Source organism: Girardinichthys multiradiatus, chromosome 24 (genome assembly GCF_021462225.1).
Source record: "Girardinichthys multiradiatus isolate DD_20200921_A chromosome 24, DD_fGirMul_XY1, whole genome shotgun sequence".
NCBI classification, from domain to species: Eukaryota; Metazoa; Chordata; class Actinopteri; order Cyprinodontiformes; family Goodeidae; genus Girardinichthys; species Girardinichthys multiradiatus.
Window position 1 is genome coordinate 18,855,111 of NC_061816.1, and position 22,404 is coordinate 18,877,514.

At 39.2% G+C, this 22,404-nt stretch overlaps 1 protein-coding gene across 14 annotated transcripts in view; it reads right to left on the reverse strand.

Annotated features, from left to right (window-relative positions):
• Window positions 1-22,404, reverse strand: part of LOC124861568 (dedicator of cytokinesis protein 9-like) — an 88,387-nt gene that overhangs the window by 42,563 nt on the left and 23,420 nt on the right. For 11 of the 14 annotated variants that reach the window (XM_047355385.1, XM_047355393.1, XM_047355391.1 and 8 more), the window contains exons 2-13: window positions 18,664-18,780; window positions 11,718-11,807; window positions 10,291-10,373; window positions 5,824-5,893; window positions 5,527-5,622; window positions 3,912-4,046; window positions 3,634-3,808; window positions 3,275-3,330; window positions 1,721-1,795; window positions 1,496-1,636; window positions 641-958; window positions 483-565 (exon numbers count right to left, since the gene is read on the reverse strand). In XM_047355385.1, coding sequence (XP_047211341.1) covers window positions 483-565; window positions 641-958; window positions 1,496-1,636; window positions 1,721-1,795; window positions 3,275-3,330; window positions 3,634-3,808; window positions 3,912-4,046; window positions 5,527-5,622; window positions 5,824-5,893; window positions 10,291-10,373; window positions 11,718-11,807; window positions 18,664-18,780 — 1,439 coding nt within the window. Of the gene's footprint in view, window positions 1-482; window positions 566-640; window positions 959-1,495; window positions 1,637-1,720; window positions 1,796-3,274; window positions 3,331-3,633; window positions 3,809-3,911; window positions 4,047-5,526; window positions 5,623-5,823; window positions 5,894-10,290; window positions 10,374-11,717; window positions 11,808-18,663; window positions 18,781-22,108; window positions 22,311-22,404 lie in introns of those variants that run through there. The other 3 variants (XM_047355394.1, XM_047355384.1, XM_047355392.1) reach the window with 2 other exon arrangements.

Below are 22,404 nucleotides of genomic sequence, written 5' to 3' on the forward strand. Positions count from 1 at the left end.
GTTAGGATAACTTATAATTAGGCTCATAAAGTAATCTTCCTTTTGACACAATGATAACTTTTAAGGTGTTTTGATCAGCTTCATTCTTATAGAAAATAGCTCAAATCAACTAGTAGCATGCAGCTTAGAAGTAGTATTATTTGTCTTGTAGATAATAATTATGTACATCTTAATTTTAGTAGTTTCTTTCATCAATAGCAAGCAGATGTTGACAGTGTTATTAGATGTGACTTTTTTCTCAAATCTTTTGTAAAATATACGTATATTTATATATATATATTCTATGTTACATTTTCTTAGTTTACTTTTTTATAAATAAACATACTTTGGATAAAAGTAATTTTATTGATCAGCCATTAGACATATACAATATAGTTTTAATGAATGTAACCTAGGTGTACAAACAACAATACAACTAAAGACCACCTCTTTTCCTGTCCATCTATACATTAAATTAAATCTATCACAAGCCAACTTCACACCTTGTAGCCCAGGCAAATGGCATCCTGTACTGTCCCAGTCTGCTGCAAGCTGTCTTGGCGTTCTTCAACACCTTTTGAGCCACCTAAACAAGAACACATTTGTTCAATGTTTTAATCTACTAATGAAATTAGGAAAACATCTCTGCTAAGTTGCTCACTTTGGTGGAGTCTGAACTCTTCATATAAGGTTCAGTGCAGTGGGTGATCCCTCCTTGAAGGACCTTCTCAATTCTGGCAACCAGGAAGATCTCTGGGTGAGGGCAAGTTACTGAGAAGACCCCTTGTGTGGGATAGTGAGGAGCCAGCCCAAGGCCTTCCGACAGACCATCACCAATGATTTCCAAATTGGACCCACTAACATGACCACATGTCATTTGGCGAACCATTGGGTGGTTGAGATCCACATGGAAGTCGGCTGAGATCTTTCTACTGTTCTGGACATCGAACAGGGACAGAACCACATAGAAAGGTTCAACCTTTGAGAAACAAAAAACAGAAAGGAGAGAAAATTAAATGTTTTGTGATGGAAGTTACATTGATAAAGTCCAAGACAGAAGCAGTGAAAGATTGGGTAAAAAAGAAAGCAACAGAGGAACATTCTCCTACATTCACTTCTCAGTTTTAACCAGGCCCAAATGGACCTTCTTGTTTTCTCTATCCACTATGCATTCCCATTACACCAGGCTATTTGTCCAACTCTGCGTTAATAGCTGAGTTTTCCCAGCTAGGTATCTTATGTCAGAAGGAGTTCTCCTTTCACTGATACAGGAAGCTTGAAAGTGACGTCAGGAAACCACATTTAGTGCTAATGCTTCATGTGAAGCCCTGGCTGGGAGTCAGGATATTGAGCCAGCAATATCAGCTTTTAAAATCAACCATCCAAATGGACCATTTGAATGCTTTAAAGCTCTCTGGCATTTGAGTAAGGATATTTCCCTGGATTACACTGAAGCATGATTTTAGACTTTCATTTCTGTTCAAGAACATATGCATCTAAAAAAACTCAAGCATACGTTAGTCGTTGGCCCCTCTTCATTTTCTGTGATGCAACCCTGCAGGTTGAATGACAGGTGGTGACAGCTGACCAGGACTCTCTTTCCGAACTTTTCTTCAAACGGACGCACGTCTGGTTCGATGCCAGAAAAGTCCAGTTTCTGTGACAAACAGTAGTCAATGTTAAAGGCTTAATCTTGTCGAAATAAACATTTATGACAGTGGAGTTAACAGAACGTCCTCACTTGAGTGTCTGGATCCAGAGTAAACAGCTTCAGACGAGCTTCACTTCTCATTTTGGATTCAATATCTCTGGCAGTCTGGTAGAAATCAAATGATTATAAGATGTTTTATAAAAGTGATTTGCACAGATTATTGGAGTAAATATCAGGTACCTGGATAGATTACAACATAATAAAGTCAAAAGGAGACTGGGCTTGAAACTCATATCTGTTGAGAGCTGTAAAAATACTGTTACCGTGACCTTTATGCGCATTTGTATTCAAACCTCCTGAGTCAAATCTCAGGGCGAGATGCAGGGTACACCCTGGATAGGTCACCAGTCCATCATAGGACAACGAGAGATAAACAGGACAAACAATCATGCTTGCAATCAAATTTTTAATAACCAATTAACCCAACAGCCATGTCTTTGGACTGTGGGAGAAGACCGGAGTACCCAGAGAGAACCTACATAGGTACAGGGAGAACATAAAAACTCTATGCAGAAAGGGTCTAGGACCTTCTTGCTGCAAGGCAACAGTGCCATCCTGCAGCAAACAGCTGCAAGTCTTTTTCTTTTACAAATAAAAATCTGAATAGTGTGGCATACATATGTATTTACCTCTGTCTCAGTTTTACGTCTTGTCACAGCATTGTATTTGCCTCCATTCATGTTTCATTAACTCTGACCAGCTTTCCTTTTGTAGCAAAGTATCCACACAGCATGATGCTGCCACCACTGTGTTTCATGTGGGAAAGGTGTGTTCAGGGTGGATATTTATGGATGTTTGTTTTCTGCCACAAATAAAATTTTTCATGTAGGTCAAATCGTTTAGATTTGCTCACACTAGACCTTCTACCACACGCTGTGTTCCCTAAATGGCTTTTTGCAAACATTGCAAATGGGACGTGTTCTGTTGTTTCTTTTTGCCACCCTTCAATAAAGGCCTCATTTGTGACGTGCCAAACAACGTTTGTCAAATCTATCATTTTCCATCTATTTCTAAATTATTTACAATAATGTGTTGGTCTAACACACAAAATCCCAACAAAATACATAGTTGCTGGTTGCTGGCATATGACAAAATGTGCAAAGGTTTAAGAGCTGTGAATACTTTTGCAAGGTATTGCTTAAAAAACCAAAACCATATACTGAAATGCTACTACAAAAGGTAACAGCAGGTCCAGAGTCAATAATAAATCTAATTTGGGGCATTGTCATTTCCTGCTATTACAAAACAAATGTAAAAAAAAAATGCAACTCGCAGAATAGGTCCTACTGATAATTGCTTGTTTTCAGACTGCCACGTTCCACTGTGCAGTCCTACTGAGCAAATGTATTCCACTTGGAGAACAAAACCCACTTATCCAGATGTGTGCAGCACTACCACCAAGCGGAAAATGTGGTTGCAGGAATCACAGACATTTAAATAATCAGCTCGAAGCTCCAGTTACGACAAAGACTCGTTTAGGAGTTCTACTGCACATCCGACCCTATTATGACTTACAAATAGTAACAGATTTGATTTGTTGGGTGGCATGACTGAGGATGCATCTTGGCTAGATTAGCAGTCTACCTGAAAGTTGTCTGGAAAGCTTCCTGATGAGATCTCTGCTTTTCCATGGTCCTCATCTGTTAAAGAGACCAAAATTAGCCTTTTTAGATGTGGTTGTTAAAGGAGAAACATAATGAAGTTTTGGTTTTTGCCTTTCCAAGAACACCAAAAGATAGAAAATCTTATGTTAGGAAGTTGCTTGTCATGCATAAATGATTTTCAAAGGGGAACTTCTTTGGTATTATTATTCCCAAGGGTGTTTTTAAATCACATGTGCAAAAAGCTTTAAAAGACCCAGAAGCAATAGTAAACAAATGCAGCACAAACAGTGTGAAACAGGTAAAAATATACAAAAATAATTGAGCTGATTAAGAAAATACCATCATTCAGGTCTCCATTCCTTTTCTCCTGCATGGCCTGTTCAAAGCTGCTGTGGAGAATCTTGTTGAGGGTGCTGATCCACTCCTCCATTTCTGCTTCGCTGTCAGCAGCCAGCAGGAATGTGCTCTTATCCTGCATCTTCAGCTCAAAGGCAAATCGACGCACTTTGCTATTCTGAAAGAACAAAATCGTAAACTTTATTGGGATTTACTCTCCAATTTAACTTTCAAAGAATCCTTCCTGCAAACTTTAAAAACGGTTGTGCAAGCAACTTTACCTGAACAACCCCCATGCACGAGTCAAGGAAGATAGTTCCTTTGGGTTCCTTGGAGGTGTTTTCATCTTTATAGAAGTTGAGGTTGTAGGATCCATCACCCAGCTGAGCCAGATGGAAGTATCTTCTCTTGAAGGACTGGGGGATTAAAATAAAGAATGTTAACAACCCCAGTGTTCTTTATCAGTCCTATTCTAAAAATAAAGTGGAAACAGGGCATGGGAAAGCTCCATGGGTAAAGTGAAAACATGGGTTATCCATAGCACGGCCTAATCTGATTTCCATATGTGCAAGGAAAAAATTAAAAATAGATTGCCTTAAAATGCAAAAGCACACTCAAGGAATGAATGTTTTTGGGTTTCTCAAATCATGTTTATAGAATTACTCTGGTAAACTCATATATGGCAAAAACTGAAAGGATTAATTATTAAATAGCTTTTTCTTCTGGCAGTAGGCAGAATAAATAATGCACCGGGTAGGAATGTCTGATATCCATCACTGATATCTATCAGTCTGGAATGGCTGAGAGCTTTTTAAATGGAGAAAATATAAAACAGTAGTGAAAACCACAATTACTCCAAGACCTCATCAACGACTCATCCAGGAGGTCAAAACGGAACCCAGAAACACCTAAAACATTTCAGTCCTCACTTGCCTCAGTTAAGGTCAGAGTTCATGATTCAACAATGAGAAACTGACTGGACAAAATGGCATCCATGGGAATGTTTCAAGGTCAAAACCACTGCTGGACAAACAGAATACAAAGGCCCCTCTCTCTTTGCCCCCAAAAAAGTCTTAATGATCCCCAAGATTACATATGATTTTCTATATAACGTCACATCACATCTCAGTCCATAGGCTGGGTAATTAACCAGCATATATCAGCTTGTTAGACTCAGTGTTACTCTATAAGGAGCAGAACAACAAGAAGCAATAATACATTCAGCAGATGTTTAATCCATATTTTCCTTAGTCTCCCACCACCGTGTATATCTACCTTTTCTACGACGCCCGACTGCTTAAGCTTGATAGTCTATAAATTCATTTCACTATTTGATATTTCAAACTATCTTTAGCTGAAATAAATTATTTGTGTATTACTGTCATGAGTACAGGAAACAGTTAATTCTGATTTCAAACAAACAAATAGCTCCTTGTATGTTTCAAAATTATATTAAAAATGAATAAATGCCTGACATAACATTAATAAATTAGCTTCAGCAATGTAATAGTTGCTTTTTTGTATTAAATAAAAACAATTAGACAGATCTTGCTAAACATTTTTGTTCTTAATTTTCATGTAAATACTATGAAACAGGTGTGAGAGGAAGAGCATTATTCCATCTAACCCACCTCTGTATGGGTTTAAATCAGGACAACTCTGGGCAAAATGGGACACTCATATGGGTCCTAGATCTGCTGCTTTTTTAGAACTGATTTTCTGGATACCCAGATCAGACCTCAATAGGGTATCCGATTGTTCTTGGGTCCCACATAAGAAGCCCATTATGTAGAGACGAGTTCCATAAGCTTTAGAGGGTAAGACTAAGATGACTATAAGGATGGATACCAAACAGACATTTTAATTTAAGGGGAACAATCTCTTTAGAATACCCACCCTCATAGTAACGCTAATTGCACTGTTCATGTTGCCTTTGTAGAGCCAGCCATGCTTAGACACTCCTCCCTTTTGAGATCCAAGAGATGCTGCATCCTGGAGGAGATAGAAGAAACGCTGAATAACAGATTTAGGATAAGATTTTATCAAACCTTAATCAATGTTAAAAAATTGTCTTAAGCAAATGTTTGCTTGGGGCAAGTAATATTACTCTATACTTATTAGATCTTTTAAAAAAGAAGTGGATCAACATGATTTCCTACTAGGAGAGGAGAGATGTTCGGAAACAGTAACTACCTCGTCTTTTTCCACGTCTTCGTCCACTTCAAACACGTGGGCAGCTAGTTTCTCAGATCTCAACGCCTTACTGAAAGAGAAAGGTTACGTCCATTTAGACATGGCCCACATAGTACAGTTTCAACTTGAATTTGTCTGCAGCATACATCACTCAGGGTGACCTTAGACCATGTGACTAGGAATATCCACCAGGAGGTTAAAAGTTAAATGAAGATTTCTGCTGTCATACAATCTTACCATTTGCATTAAATAACAATGGGGGTGTTCACCTTTTTTTCCACTTTAAGCTAAGTGTGTCAAATGAATCCCTTGAATTTTACCTATTAATTATAAACTTTTAAATACTGATCAATCATGCACAGATCCAAAACTCAAATGGGAGAATCCGTCGACACTACAACTACCAGTCATTCACTCCAGAAACCTGACCTACATTTAAGAACAGCAAGATGTGTAGTGTAAGGGGTTAAGGGTCATAGCTGGGATTTAGGATTTAAGATCAAATATTTTGGGTGAGCTTTAAATGGCCTGACTCACACTGGGTACCTGCAGGCCGCTACTCCTGAGTAATGACTACACAGATGGTGCTTACATGATAACAACATGTCAATAATGATTCAACATGTTAAAACAGAAGAAATTTGGAAAAGGGGTAACAATTTTTAACAGCTCTGTAGACACTCAGACAAACATAGGAACAACTGCAATGTATTAACCCTCAAACTGACTAATGACATATCAGGAGGATCTCCTACCCTTACTTCACTCACTAAACACCTTCAACTGCCTTGTATAAAGGCAATAGTAAATAAATTCAATAGTGACTTTGAATCATTACTAAAAAATTCAAAGAGTAGGATTTTACCTCCCTAGTTTCAGGTTAATTAGTGCAACTACAGTATAGACCAAAGGTTTGGACACACCTTCTCATTCAAAGAGTTTCTTTATTTTCATGACTATGAATATTGTAGCTTCACACTGAAGGCATCAAAACTATGAATTAACACATGTGGAATTATATACTGAACAAAAAAGTGTGAAACAACTGAAAATATGTCTTATATTCTAGGTTCTTCAAACCTTTTGCTTTGATTACTGCTCTGCACACTCTTGGCATTCTGTTGATGAGCTTCAAGAGGTCGTCACCTGAAATGGTTTTCACTTTACAGGTGTGCCCTGTCAGGTTTAATAAGTGAGATTTCAAGCCTTATAAATGGGATTGGGACCATCAGTTGCATTGTGCAGGAGGTGGATACAGTACACAGCTGATAGTCCTACTGAATGGACTGTTAGAATTTGTATTATGGCAAGAAAAAAGCAGCTAAGTAAAGAAAAACGAGTGCCCATCATTACTTTAAGAAATGAAGGTCAGTCAGTCCGAACGATTGGGAAAACTTTGAAAGTGTCCCCAAGTGCAGTCGCAAAAACCATCAAGCGCTACAAAGAAACTGGCTCACATGAGGACCGCCTCAGGAAAGGAAGACCAAGAGTCACCTCTGCTGTGGACGATAAGTTCATCCGAGTCACCAGCCTCAGAAATCGCAGGTTAACAGCAGCTCAGATTAGAGAACAGGTCAATGCCACACAGAGTTCTAGCAGCAGACACATCTCTAGAACAACTGTTAAGAGGAGATTGTGTGAATCAGGCCTTCATGGTAAAATAGCTGCTAGGAAACCACTGCTGAGGACAGGCAACAAGCAGAAGAGACTTGTTTGGGCTAAAGAACACAAGGAATGGACATTAGACCAGTGGAAATCTGTGCTTTGGTCTGATGAGTCCAAGTTTGAGATCTTTGGTTCCAACCACCTTGTCGTTGTGCGGCGCAGAAGAGGTGAATGGATGGACTCTACATGCCTGGTTCCCACCGTGAAGCATGGAAGAGGAGGTGTGATGGTGTGGGGGTGCTTTGCTGGTGACACTGTCGGGGATTTATTCAAAATTGAAGGCATACTGAACCAGCATGGCTACCACAGCATCTTGCAGCAGCATGCTATTCCATCCGGTTTGTGTTTAGTTGGACCATCATTTATTTTTCAACAAGACAATGACCCCAAACACACCTCCAGGCTGTGTAAGGGCTATTTGACCAAGAAGGAGAGTGATGGGGTGCTGCGTCAATCCAATCGAGATGGTTTGGGGTGAGCTGGACCGCAGAGTGAAGGTAAAAGGGCCAACAAGTGCTAAGCATCTCTGGGAACTCCTTCAAGACTGTTGGAAAACCATTTCAGGTGACTACCTCTTGAAGCTCATCAACAAAATGCCAAGAATGTGTGGAGCAGTAATCAAAGAAAAAGGTGGCTACTTTGAAGAACCTAGAATATAAGACATATTTTCAGTTGTTTCACACTTTTTTGTTCAGTATATAATTCCACATGTGTTAATTCATAGTTTTGATGCCTTCAGTGTGAAGCTACAGTATTCATAGTCATGAAAATAAAGAAACTGTTTGAATGAGAAGGTGTGTCCAAACCTTTGGTCTGCACTGTAGGAACTATTACTGAATTATTGACATCACAGTAATATGCAATGCCATGAAAATGTATTCACACCACAAAAACATTGTCATATCTTTTCATGTACTTCTTTATTGCAATTTCATGCAATGGACCAACACAGTAGTACATAATTGTAAGGTGAAAGGATTTTTTAAAAGTTAAATTCTGAAAAAAGTGAATTTGTATTACTCTGATACCCCTAAATAAAACCCAGTTGAAAGGGCTGCATTCAAAAGTTATCTAAAAACAAAAATCCAACCTGTCTGTAATTTAATCTCAGTATAGCTGCTCTATGAAGGCCTAAGAGGTTTTTTAGGGAACATGAGTGAACAAAAAGGATCATGAAGAACAAGAAACACTTGACAGATTAGAAATGAAGGAGATCATCAATCAGAGATGTGGCCAAGAAGCCCATGGTAACTTTGAAGGAGCTGCAGAGATCCACAGCTATGTGGGAAGAACCTGTAAGGGGGACAAACTGATTTGTTGAGTGGTTCACAATTTTGGCCTTTTTGGAACAATGTCTTGAAGAAAGCCATTGTTTAAAGGAAAACTAGAAGAAGTCCAATTGTCAATTTACCACCAGCCATGTAGGGGACATAATAAACATGTGGAAGAAGGTACTCCTATCATATAGACTACAATTGATATTTCTGGCATACAAATTCCAGGAGAAAAACTCACACTCCACATCTGTTGATCCATAATGGTGGCAGCATCATGCTGTGGGGGATGCTTTTTGTCAAAAGGGACAGGAAAGCTGGTTAGAGTTGAGAGGAATGTCAATGGAGCCAAGCATACTAGTCAATGTCCAGACCTCAATACAACTAGGAAGCTGCGACTAGACTTGAAAAACGATGTTCACAGCCACTCTCCATCCAGTTTGACTGAACTTAAGCAACTGTGCAAAAAAGACAGGGCTAAACTCTTTGTCATTAGATGTGAAAAACTAGCAGTGACATACCCTAAAAGACTTCAAAGTATTGATTTGAGGAGGAAGAAAACAAATTCCCACCACACTTAAAGCATTGTGGCTGTAACATGACAAAATGTGGAAAGTTCAAAGAGTATAAGTACTTTCTAACGGACTGTACATAAAGTGTGTTCTGCAACCCAAAAAGCATACAAACAGTGCAAATAAGTATTACTAATTATTCTACCTTCCAGGAAAATTGCAGCTGTTTCTGAATGTTCAGGTTAAACCACACACCTTTTGACCCTTGACCTTTACAAAACCCAACTTTCTCTGTGGAACTATTTCTCTAAACAGTGTCCAAACCAAGGCCAGGGTTTGTCTAGCATGGGCCCTTTGATGATTTAAACATGACAACATCTGCACAGTTCATTCCTGTGCTAACGGAAAGTGGGTTGGCCAAGGACACACAATGCATTGTGGAATTTTCCTTTTGTTAACTGGTATTAGTCAACATTGCTCCCAAAATAGTTCTCTGTATCAGAAATGAAAAACACAGGAAGTCCTCTATTGTTGTTGTAGTACCTTCATGGCAGGTATCCTTGTTTCTAGAGATCTGTCTACATAAGTCACAGTGAAGGAAAACAAAGGGCAGGGTCACTAAGCACAATAAGATTCGCTAAATACCTTCTAGGGAACATTAGTTAAGGAGTACATGTATTTATAGATCCTACAGTTTCATTAATAACATTTAAATTTGTGACAATTACAAAACAAAAACACATTTAAAATATAACTGGCAGTGGCCAAGACATACTAACATTTTAAGTCTAGAGTAAAAAAACAAAGCCTAATACAATTTTCAAAGTGCAACTAAATGTTTCTTTAATCTGACCTGCCTGAAATCTGTGCAAACCCTATAATGACCAGTCTGCTGCAAAGACTTCCTGTTTCCTAATTTCTGCCTGTATATTTAAAGCTTCAAATGCTAAGCAACCACTGAGGTACACATTATCTTTCCAGTCAAAGCCCACAAGCCTTGGTTAGCACACACTCACTGTGGAAGCTGCCGAAAGTCTCCAGAATACTCTTCATACTTGTAGTTGACCACATGCCAGTCAGACTTGTATGTTTTAATGCACTGCAGAGACAGAAAGGGACAAAAAAGGATGAGCTGTCATAAGAGGAGAGCAAATCAAGTTAAGATGGTTTTAGTTATGGCAAAAAAGTCATTGTTGTTTAAGTTAAATGATGCAGGCATCTGTTTTAACTTGTATAGGAGAATCCACTCCTTTGTCCAAATACAGCAGGGAAGTCATGGACCTTCAAATATTTTCAGACTAAAGATATTATAACAAAAGCTTAGATGTGTAAAATTCTTCTTTTGTATCTGAAACAATGTTTTTAGCTAATATACACACTTGCCCAAAAAAACATCTTGGTTTTTAAGTGGCCTATACAAAGTCCGGACTTAAATCTGACTAAAACGTTGTGGCATAAGCTTAAATTGGCATAAGCTTAAATTGTGGCATAAGTTCAAAACTCCTTAAAAATCTCATTGTCAGCAGTTTGGTAGCTTTTTCTCTTAGACGAAATCATCACTTGAGAACTGCATTCTGCATTTACTCAAGTTATCCTTGTCTGATATTAAAATTAAAACATTCAAGTGTAGCAAAATAGCTAAAATTTAGTACATCTTTAGGGGGCAATTACTTTTTAGAGCATTGTACAGAAACTAATTGTAGTTCCCCTTATCTCACTGTGAGTTCTTTAGCTCTGTGAGTTTCCAAAAAAAAAACACATGATGTCCAGGACAAAAGGTCGCCAAAAGTGGGAAAATAAATTCAGGGAAAAAAAACATCTATCTGTATAAGTAACCCCAGCTGTCCCAGATGGAGTTATGATGTAATGCCTTGCTATAGCAATGGGGGACTATCATGTGCTTTATATTGAGTTCCATCCCAACTGTACTGAACACATGTTTTTCTGCAGCAACATGATGTCAAGTACCAATAAAGCGTGGACTCCATTTCTGGACAATCCACTGAACACTTACTGTCAGGAAATTTGAGGGTGGAGAACACAAATAAAAGTTCACATAAAGGCCAACAGTCACATTCCAAATGTGCGCCACGAGCTTTCCCTCTTCTCAACGTCAAATGGATGATCAGCATTTGTATTTCTCAACAATCCTCTCTGAAATTAAATCAGTTTTACCTGCACAAGAAAATCAAAGTAAATTTATTATGAGTTTAATGTCTGATTTGAGAGTTGCAGTATCCGTCTGGTCTGAGGGTAATGAAATCCGGGTACTTTGACTAGACAGAAGCAAAGCAAATTGTATTTGTCTAAATGTATAGCAAACCTGGCAGCACAACAATCCAAAAGACATTGGGGGGCTTCAGTCAAAGCCTAGCCTTTGGAAAGCATGGAGGGATAAAAAATGGTCAAACCAGGCTAGCATCCATGCATATATTGGTTTTACCTCTTGGACAAACAGAGAGGAAGCTTCCTTCTCAGCAGCCTCTGGCACAGTGGAGTGCAGAGTCCGTCCCTGACGCCCCAGGGTGGAGATCTGAAGGAAGAGGACAGAAAGCAGCCATGACAAGCACATCCATTCTGTTGATGTTTTATATAGTGGGGTAAATTTCATTTGACAAGACATCAAGATTACATAGAAATGTACTGATCACCATATATGAATTATATATATATATCCTTCTGGCTTCTGGATACTTGCCTACTTTTTCAGTGTTCTCCAGAGACAACCAAGCCTGAAGGCATAATTTTTCAGCCCCGCCAACGTTTGGCAGGGGGGTTTTCAGCCCAGGGTTTCCCCCACTTCCCATGTTAATGTCTACAGCTATGTTAACTGAAATTCACAGCACTGGCTGCCTCTCAACCATCAAACTATTGTATATCTTCATTTTATTTAAATTATGTCCGAAGATACAGTGCTGTAGATAAATAACACCATAGTTTTTCTTTTAGGCATCTTATACTTGAGAATATGCAATTTAATCACAACCAAACCCAGGGTGTAACAGATTTCCTTTTTCTATTTTAAACCGTAGTATGAACCCCATAACTCTAAGATGCATATATATTTCTCATATGCTTCACTGATACAAAATTTATGGAGATGCTATATAAATGTCTCTCCAATAACCCAATAATAACATTGCTTAATTTTATGATGCGCTATGTAGACGCTCTGTGTTCACTGAAAACTATTCCCTCACCTAAGCATGCTGAATGCTTGGAGCTTATGCCTTGCGACATTCTGAGCTATGTTGCAAACTAGGGTTTTTGTGTGTTTTATATCTTAATCTAACTAACTTCTTAATGATTAATACAACACTAATGAAAGTATTTAGCAAATAGGACAAAATAAGATGGGCTCAAAGAGTAGTGGTGTTGCAGGATCTGAGTCAATCAATTTTTTCTCCCCCTTGCCTTATTATACTGTCAAAGGTAGAGGATAAGTCCATAGCAAATGTGCCTCAGGCTCTTAAGGATATTGAGCTGGAAGGTCTGTAAAATTACTGGATCCTGCTCCTACCCTTGCTAAGGATGAGTGCTCTGGTTTTTGAACTGGAAGCGGAGACATAATGACCTTGTTTGTCGGAAATCTCTCTTTCATACACTCATGAGGTTTACCGTAGCTCGACATGCACACTTTTGTATTGGCTATTATAAATATCAGTGGTTCATTCTGCAAAAAGTTTTTTTTTGTTTTTTTACAGACATTGAAACAGCATTTTGTCACATCTACAGCATCATGTCTTATTCTAGTTACTCATTTAAGGAAGTAAATCATGTACCAAACGTTCCCTATACCTTCCATCTCCTCTGTAACAACAACACTGTATTACATGCCTCCATGCATTCCTTCCTGACTGCACCCTCTTCTTAAGCTCACTCAAACCTGTTGTTATAATGGTTGATATCAGTGTAAAAAGTAATAAAAATAAGGAAATGCCATTGAATAACAAAGGGGTGTCCAAATTTCTGACAGGTAGTGTATATATACAGGGGTTGGACAATGAAACTGAAACACCTGGTTTTAGACCACAATAATTTATTAGTATGGTGTAGGGCCTCCTTTTGCGGCCAATACAGCGTCAATTCGTCTTGAGAATGACATATACAAGTCCTGCACAGTGGTCAGAGGGATTTTAAGCCATTCTTCTTGCAGGATAGTGGCCAGGTCACTACGTGATACTGGTGGAGGAAAACGTTTCCTGACTCGCTCCTCCAAAACACCCCAAAGTGGCTCAATAATATTTAGATCTGGTGACTGTGCAGGCCATGGGAGATGTTCAACTTCACTTTCATGTTCATCAAACCAATCTTTCACCAGTCTTGCTGTGTGTATTGGTGCATTGTCATCCTGATACACGGCACCGCCTTCAGGATACAATGTTTGAACCATTGGATGCACATGGTCCTCAAGAATGGTTCGGTAGTCCTTGGCAGTGACGCGCCCATCTAGCACAAATATTGGGCCAAGGGAATGCCATGATATGGCAGCCCAAACCATCACTGATCCACCCCCATGCTTCACTCTGGGCATGCAACAGTCTGGGTGGTACGCTTCTTTGGGGCTTCTCCACACCGTAACTCTCTCGGATGTGGGGAAAACAGTAAAGGTGGACTCATCAGAGAACAATACATGTTTCACATTGTCCACAGCCCAAGATTTGCGCTCCTTGCACCATTGAAACCGACGTTTGGCATTGGCATGAGTGACCAAAGGTTTGGCTATAGCAGCCCGGCCGTGTATATTGACCCTGTGGAGCTCCCGAAGAACAGTTCTGGTGGAAACAGAAGAGTTGAGGTGCACATTTAACTCTGCCGTGATTTAGGCAGCTGTGGTTTTATGTTTTTTGGATACAAACTGGGTTAGCACCCGAACATCCCTTTCAGACAGCTTCCTCTTGCGTCCACAGTTAATCCTGTTGGATGTGGTTCGTCCTTCTTGGTGGTATGCTGACATTACCCTGGATACCGTGGCTCTTGATACATCACAAAGACTTGCTGTCTTGGTCACAGATGCGCCAGCATGACGTGCACCAACAATTTGTCTTCTTTTGAACTCTGGTATGTCACCCATAATGTTGCGTGCATTTCAATATTTTGAGCAAAACTGTGCTCTTACCCTGCTAATTGAACCTTCACACTCTTACTGGTGCAATGTGCAATCAATGAAGACTGGCTACCAGGCTGGTCCAATTTAGCCATGAAACCTCCCACACTAAAATGACACGTGTTTCAGTTTCATTGTCCAACCCCTGTATGTATGTATATATATATATATATATATACAGGTCCTTCTCAAAATATTAGCATATTGTGATAAAGTTCATTATTTTCCATAATGTCATGATGAAAATTTAACATTCATATATTTTAGATTCATTGCACACTAACTGAAATATTTCAGGTCTTTTATTGTCTTAATACGGATGATTTTGGCATACAGCTCATGAAAACCCAAAATTCCTATCTCACAAAATTAGCATATCATTAAAAGGGTCTCTAAACGAGCTATGAACCTAATCATCTGAATCAACGAGTTAACTCTAAACACCTGCAAAAGATTCCTGAGGCCTTTAAAACTCCCAGCCTGGTTCATCACTCAAAACCCTAATCATGGGTAAGACTGCCGACCTGACTGCTGTCCAGAAGGCCACTATTGACACCCTCAAGCAAGAGGGTAAGACACAGAAAGACATTTCTGAACAAATAGGCTGTTCCCAGAGTGCTGTATCAAGGCACCTCAGTGGGAAGTCTGCGGGAAGGAAAAAGTGTGGCAGAAAACGCTGCACAACGAGAAGAGGTGACCGGACCCTGAGGAAGATTGTGGAGAAGGGCCGATTCCAGACCTTGGGGGACCTGCGGAAGCAGTGGACTGAGTCTGGAGTAGAAACATCCAGAGCCACCGTGCACAGGCGTGTGCAGGAAATGGGCTACAGGTGCCGCATTCCCCAGGTCAAGCCACTTTTGAACCAGAAACAGCGGCAGAAGTGCCTGACCTGGGCTACAGAGAAGCAGCACTAGCCCAGTGCTTTCGGGTGAAAGCAAATTCTGTATGTCATTCGGAAATCAAGGTGCCAGAGTCTGGAGGAAGACTGGGGAGAAGGAAATGCCAAAATGCCAGAAGTCCAGTGTCAAGTACCCACAGTCAGTGATGGTCTGGGGTGCCGTGTCAGCTGCTGGTGTTGGTCCACTGTGTTTTATCAAGGGCAGGGTCAATGCAGCTAGCTATCAGGAGATTTTGGAGCACTTCATGCTTCCATCTGCTGAAAAGCTTTATTGAGATGAAGATTTCATTTTTCAGCACGACCTGGCACCTGCTCACAGTGCCAAAACCACTGGTAAATGGTTTACTGACCATGGTATCACTGTGCTCAATTGGCCTGCCAACTCTCCTGACCTGAACCCCATAGAGAATCTGTGGGATATTGTGAAGAGAACGTTGAGAGACTCAAGACCCAACACTCTGGATGAGCTAAAGGCCGCTATCGAAGCATCCTGGGCCTCCATAAGACCTCAGCAGTGCCACAGGCTGATTGCCTCCATGCCACGCCGCATTGAAGCAGTCATTTCTGCAAAAGGATTCCCGACCAAGTATTGAGTGCATAACTGTACATGATTATTTGAAGGTTGACGTTTTTTGTATTAAAAACACTTTTCTTTTATTGGTCGGATGAAATATGCTAATTTTGTGAGATAGGAATTTTGGGTTTTCATGAGCTGTATGCCAAAATCATCCGTATTAAGACAATAAAAGACCTGAAATATTTCAGTTAGTGTGCAATGAATCTAAAATATATGAATGTTAAATTTTCATCATGACATTATGGAAAATAACGAACTTTATCACAATATGCTAATATTTTGAGAAGGACCTGTATATATATATATATATATATACAAACACACACATACATATTTAAATATTTAAAAAATAACAGCAATAAGGTGTTTAGCTAGCTCTACCTCCAACTTAATTAATCCCTCTGTTGAATTGAATCAGGATAATGTGAAAGCAAACATCACTAGCACAGAGTAATGTTCCAACCCAGATGAGTGTAGCTTAGGTTTTACTTAATAAAGAATGTATTGAGTTCCAAACTTTTTAGTGTTGAATGTAAGGGGAAAAAATGTGTTTTTATCTTCCCATAACTATACTAAACACATACCGAACAGTGACTTCAGTTGTGACTTTAATGTACTGTTACACCCCTACTCTTTATATCAATGATAACTGGGTTTTTTCACTGTGTTTGAGCAGCCCTCGTGCTTGCCACACCCATATGTCTGGCTGTCTCAGTGCTGTGTCTCTCTCTGCCCAGTGATGTGAAACATGTGGTGTGTTGAATAAATGGACAGACTGGGTCAAACCACACACACTTCTATACACATATCTCACACACTGGTTCTGGTCAGTTACTAATAGAGAACATACTGCAGAAAGCCTTTTAATGAAAACCACAAATCATCTACTGATTGCACAATAATCTGGGAAGAGCAGGAGGTTTATTTCCAAACACTGCACTTAGATTTAGTGCATTTCAGTTAATATACAAATATGATTGTATTTTCTTTTAAAGTAACCTCATCTTGTTCCACTATTTTTGCTGCAAAAAACAGCAACAACATATAGAAACAGAGGGGTATCTATCTAATGAGTTATTGGAGACTAAACTATATTGTGGACTATAGTTGAACTGCCTCTGTAAAGTATGCTGAACTTACTCTTGCTGAACATAAATGAAAGTAAAAGTAAGTTAAATAGAATAAAATTAACAGCTGAATTAAGTTAACTAGTTACTGTCTGGTAAAGTAAAAGACTGTAAACTCATCACATTCGACAATCTGAGTTTTGACAATCTGAGGTTTTCGATCTATTCTATTTCATGTGCTTCAGCTTTTGCACAGCTGGGTCATGTTGGTAAAAGACCCATAAGGGAATTTTCGTGCATCTCCCAACTGTCAATATCCTGTTCCTCTAGCATCCATAAGTCTCCCCAAGTCAGATGGGATGTGTAATTCCTTTAACAAGATCTGTTTGCCAAGGAGTTTTCTCCAAATTGGATATTTGCAAAAAAATTTATAATGCAGGTGACCAAGAGACATTACCATAAATTACCCAAACATCCCCAGCTGACTGTTTAATATAAACCTTGACTTTCCTGCAGGCTGTACCGTTAATTTTCTTGTGGCCATCCATCTATTCTCTTTTTAGAGATTGTGTCACGGGTGGAACAGGTCAAGTGGGGAAAAGAAGACATCTCTCTCCTCAGCAACACTCTCCAATGTATCTTGGGGGATTGTAGGATATATATACTCCTTCTAGTAGGTACCTGATCTGAAACCTGCAATTTCTCTTAGAGGGACATGCCTGGAAAGCCTCCTAAAAAAGGGAACCCAGGAGGCATCTTGATCAGATGCCTGAACCACTTTGAATGACAGATTGCTCCAACACCTGTGAACCCTTCCAGTGCACACTTAGTCATAGCTTGAAGATGCCAACACAACCACATCACCTGCAAAAAAACAAAGATGACTGCTGCTGCCCCTGACGTCCGCAAACAAGAGACCCTCTTCTCCACAGCCACACCTTAAGATCTTCTGCATCAACACCTAAAACTGGACCGCTGACAAGGGGCAGTCTTCCCACTGAACAAGCTTCACTTTGTACCGAGAACGCTGACACAGCTCTCGCTTTGGGTACACTAGGATCAGGCAGCCCTTAATAACAGGTGAACCCATACGTTCCCAACACTACCCATGAGGGTTGCAAGAATTTTTCAGATGCAGAAAACAGTCTTCTAAATTAAATGTCTGTTGTTTTTAAAAGATATTGCTGGACCAATTTAAATATACAACTTAAATTAAAATTAATATTTGTGGAACACATGGAGCTAGGACATGGGATTGGAAGAGCTTGCCAACAGAGGCCTGGTTACCAAGGTTTGATCCTGCATAGTCTCAGCTTGAAGAAACTGTGTGTGCAGTGTGAACTAAGGCACAGACACAAGGGAAAGTTGAGAATCCAAGAGTTAGAAGCAAAAATGTAAAAGCAGACTTTTAAAGAAGGCATTAAAGAGACCAAGGAAAAAATATAAGTTCAACTTGCAGAGTCAGATACCTGTACAAACAGCAAGAATTCTGAGAGCACACAAAATTTTTTTAGGTGAATTACTTTATATTTGAAAGCAGGCAGGACCTCTTTGGATCCAAAACACCTTTTCCTGTGCATCTAATTGTTTAATAACTGTGAATATGGATTTGATGTATTTCTTTTTCGAAATTGACAAAAACAGACTAAAAATGCTGTTATAATAATAGTTCTCAGAGGTAATCATTGATTTAAAGGAAGTAATTAACCCATCAACATGTTCAGAATTACTTTTGCTAACCTGGAAGTCATCCATAGGGAACTGCAGCATGTCACGCAGAACATCACTTATGATCTGGGTCTTTCTCTGGAGGAGCACATTCTCATAGTCCAGGGGCTCTATGATCTTTGGTTTTACCTGTAGGAACAAAGCAACATCAGGCCAAACTTTTTAATTTAAAGTTTGTTTGATTTATCTTAAAGGAACTGTGGCTGTTCAATGACTGTACAAGAACAACAGGACCATTTCATACATTCTGGACTCATTCACAATGGGAAATTTGTGGTATTCACAGTGTGCGGACAACAAGTCGCTATTGTTCTTTCACTGACAGCACCAGACGCAGGAACTGTCACAGAGATGGCAATGAATATGGACGAGAGGAGATGTTGGATGATGGAAGGGGCAGGCGAGCAAGCTAGAGATTGTGTGAGTATTTGTACCAGTCACAGTGTCACAACCTCATGTTCAGTATCTGAGCTAAATAGATGGCCAGTGGAGCTTGTGGAATATTAATTTCTCAGAAGTACACATAACCTCTTTATCCCAGTATGCAACACAGACCGATCTACACTAACCGACCACTTTATTGATTATACCTTGCAACTACCTGTATAGATTCAGAGGTCAATAAGATTTCTCAGACATTGTGGACAATACAAAAATCACAACATCACACAGTTACGGAGAATTTGTCCATAGCACATCCGTAACACAAATGTCCTGTTACACCACCTCTCGAAGGTGCTGTACTGAATTGAAGTCTTGCGACTGTGGATGCCAAAGAAGTATGATAATCTATTTCAATTTTATTTACATTATTTGAGCTGTAATAAACTGCCTAAAGTAGGTCATCATTCCAGATTATATCATTGAAGCATAAAGAACAGTAAGCAAGATAGCAGAGCTCAGTTTCTGACATTATACTCCCTTGACACTCCAGACCTCAGCTGTTGCATTCCACAGGAAAACCCCTGAGATGTGTCCCCCTTAAAAAACCTTAACAACTGGGATCCAGAATCCAGGCCTCCGGAAATGTGTACAGAGAGAAGAGTGATGAGCAACATAAGTTCTCATCTCTTCGAACCAAAATGCACTATTATTTGAGCCTTGTATAATTATGATTAGTTGTGGGTTTGGATACTGGCAATATGGCTCACCATCCAGGGCGACAAACCATTGGGGGTGCCCCAAATGTTCAACATGGCAGGAAAAAAAAAAGTGAAAAAAAAAAAGGCATCCGTCAGTTTTGCCCTGAATACATTTTCTGTTGCTAAATTGCATGTCTATTCAGTGATCGCCCCACCACACAGTAAAAATATGCTTCACAACCTGGGTGCTAATAAATTATAGTATCTGCAGCTTTGATATGATTCAGTTTAAAATGCTTAGGTAATATTTGATCCTTGTATGAATGCCAGAATGAAAAACAGAAATTACTGATTTAGTTCACAAAAGTAAGGCTGGTTGGTTACATCTACATATATGGAGCTTGAATGCAATTCGGTCGTGAAGCCTCTGATGTTCAGACTATAAAATATATACATTTATATATAAATTCATTTAAATATACTCGTGGATTTATTTGTTAAATTTTTTTAATGAGATCTTTAATACTGAAATAAATGAGATCTTTAATACTGAAATAAATCATAAAATATCTCAATCTACTGATATTTAGAATTAATAGGGCTGTGTATTACTATTACTACTATATCATACATACTGCATAAAACTTGGTCAAAATCATATATACTAGTTTACTATTAATATACATAAAAATATTTCAAATTCTTAAGATTTGTGAAAGAAAATGTATAAAATAAGAGGAAAGAATAATATCATTTATAAGTGGTCTTTGTCAAAATTTACTTTCATAAAACTTTTAATATTGATTAATAGTCACGATGAAAACAAACACATAGACAGTAAAAGTGTTAAAACCTTGTTTCATAGTAGCTAAATGTCCATCCTCTTGGTTTGTGATATTAGCATGCTGCTGACAGTTGTTAATAAGCACCGAACACAAACTAGGCAACAGCTAATAGTGATGTAAAGGTTATTAGTTTTCAACAAACTGGAAATGTAAAGCAGACTAATACGTGTTTTAAACTGCTGTCAAACTATTCACCTTACCAATAACAGTTCTATAAAGTTAGATAGGGTGGTAAAAGTGGCAGGTGATGAGTTTTAACTGCTTCCCGCAGGCCGTAGATACTCAGGCACACAAGTCAGGAGCAACAGGATAAATTGCTTTGTTCTCCATGCAACAGCTTTTTATAGCAGTATCACATTGGACCTTTTGTGTTACTGTGATACTGTTTGCCCAAACTTTCATGTGATTCAAGCTAAAAGTAAAAAGAGTAAGATGGACAGAACAACACTACCAACTGTAGTTATACAGCTAGCACAGCTCGTTTTAGATTTATCATACCATGTTCAATTTTCCTTAAACCATACAGAAAAATGGATTATGGAGAAATGGTATGTGGACTGAACTTATATAATCCTGTTGTAGTCATACTGACCAGCTGAGTAACATTCCCCCAAACCCTCACCAATATGCAGAACAGTATAGGCAATTGGAGGTTCATTGTCATGCGCAAAGAGACTCATACATGTAGTGGGGCAAAGCTATAACTGAACCAACAAGCCTCCAATGGCCAGACTACTACTACTCTTATTGAGACACAGGTGATCCATTATAGACGTTTATCTATCTCAGTGTGCAGTCTTCGAGAAGCCAAGAATAGATCAAACTGCTCCAACCAACAAGACAGTGCCTACTAAGAACAGTTTACAAAAAAGTTCAAATTCAGGAACTACATATTACTGAGTTATGTTGCTGCTCGATATGCCCACTGATTTAACTATTTGGGTTAGCCTCTTGGTCTAGATTCAACAAACACGTGAGGCCAATTAAACACACGTCGGCCTGTAGATTTAAGTTTTGATTCAAGCAATTTTCCCAGTGATGCAGTGCAATGACCGCCTCCATATATCTGAACCCTCTGGATGTTAAAGATGGTCTGATAAGCATAAAGTCATAAGCTCCAGTTTATAACGGGATAATGGCCTGTCAGACAAGCAGCTGTGAACTCAATGGCTTGCCAGTAATTAACTCGCATTAATGCATTTCATATGTGAGTCTGACATTTATCGTGACAGCTGCTAATGGCATAGTTGTGTTAAGTAAAATATCTATTTGTACATTTAAAAAAAAAAACAAGTTTGAATTATTTTAACAAAAACTTTTCATCAGACTGGTCAAACTCTTGGACTCTGTTGCCCAGGAAGGGTTAATGAACAAAAGAAGCAACAAGTGCTCCATTTCCAAAAAAAGATCTGCTCCCTTGAGAGGCATACACTTAAGCTGCTACTTCCCATCATTATGTCGGCCCCTTGAAAAGATATTTAAAACTGTGTCTGAAGGATTCAACAAAAAGCAGAATGGAAACATACTTACCACTGGCACCTGTGGCAGTCCTTCAACTTCTGTCTCAATCTCAGTCAAACTTTTGTACTGCTGTGGACTCTCTATCACCATCTCCCTTTTAGGGGCTTTGGTTGTTCGACCCTGCATGGTGGTCAGTCCTGCCAGTGTGAACCTTATCACCAGGTGGGAGAATCCATTTCAGAAAGATGGCTTCTGTCTCTGAAACTTACAAGAGCTTTGATGACGTCCAATGAGTTTTCCTCTTTTTACTAAACCATGGGCCCAGCCTCCCTCTCCCTTTCTCTCCCCTGCTCTGTCTCTCATCA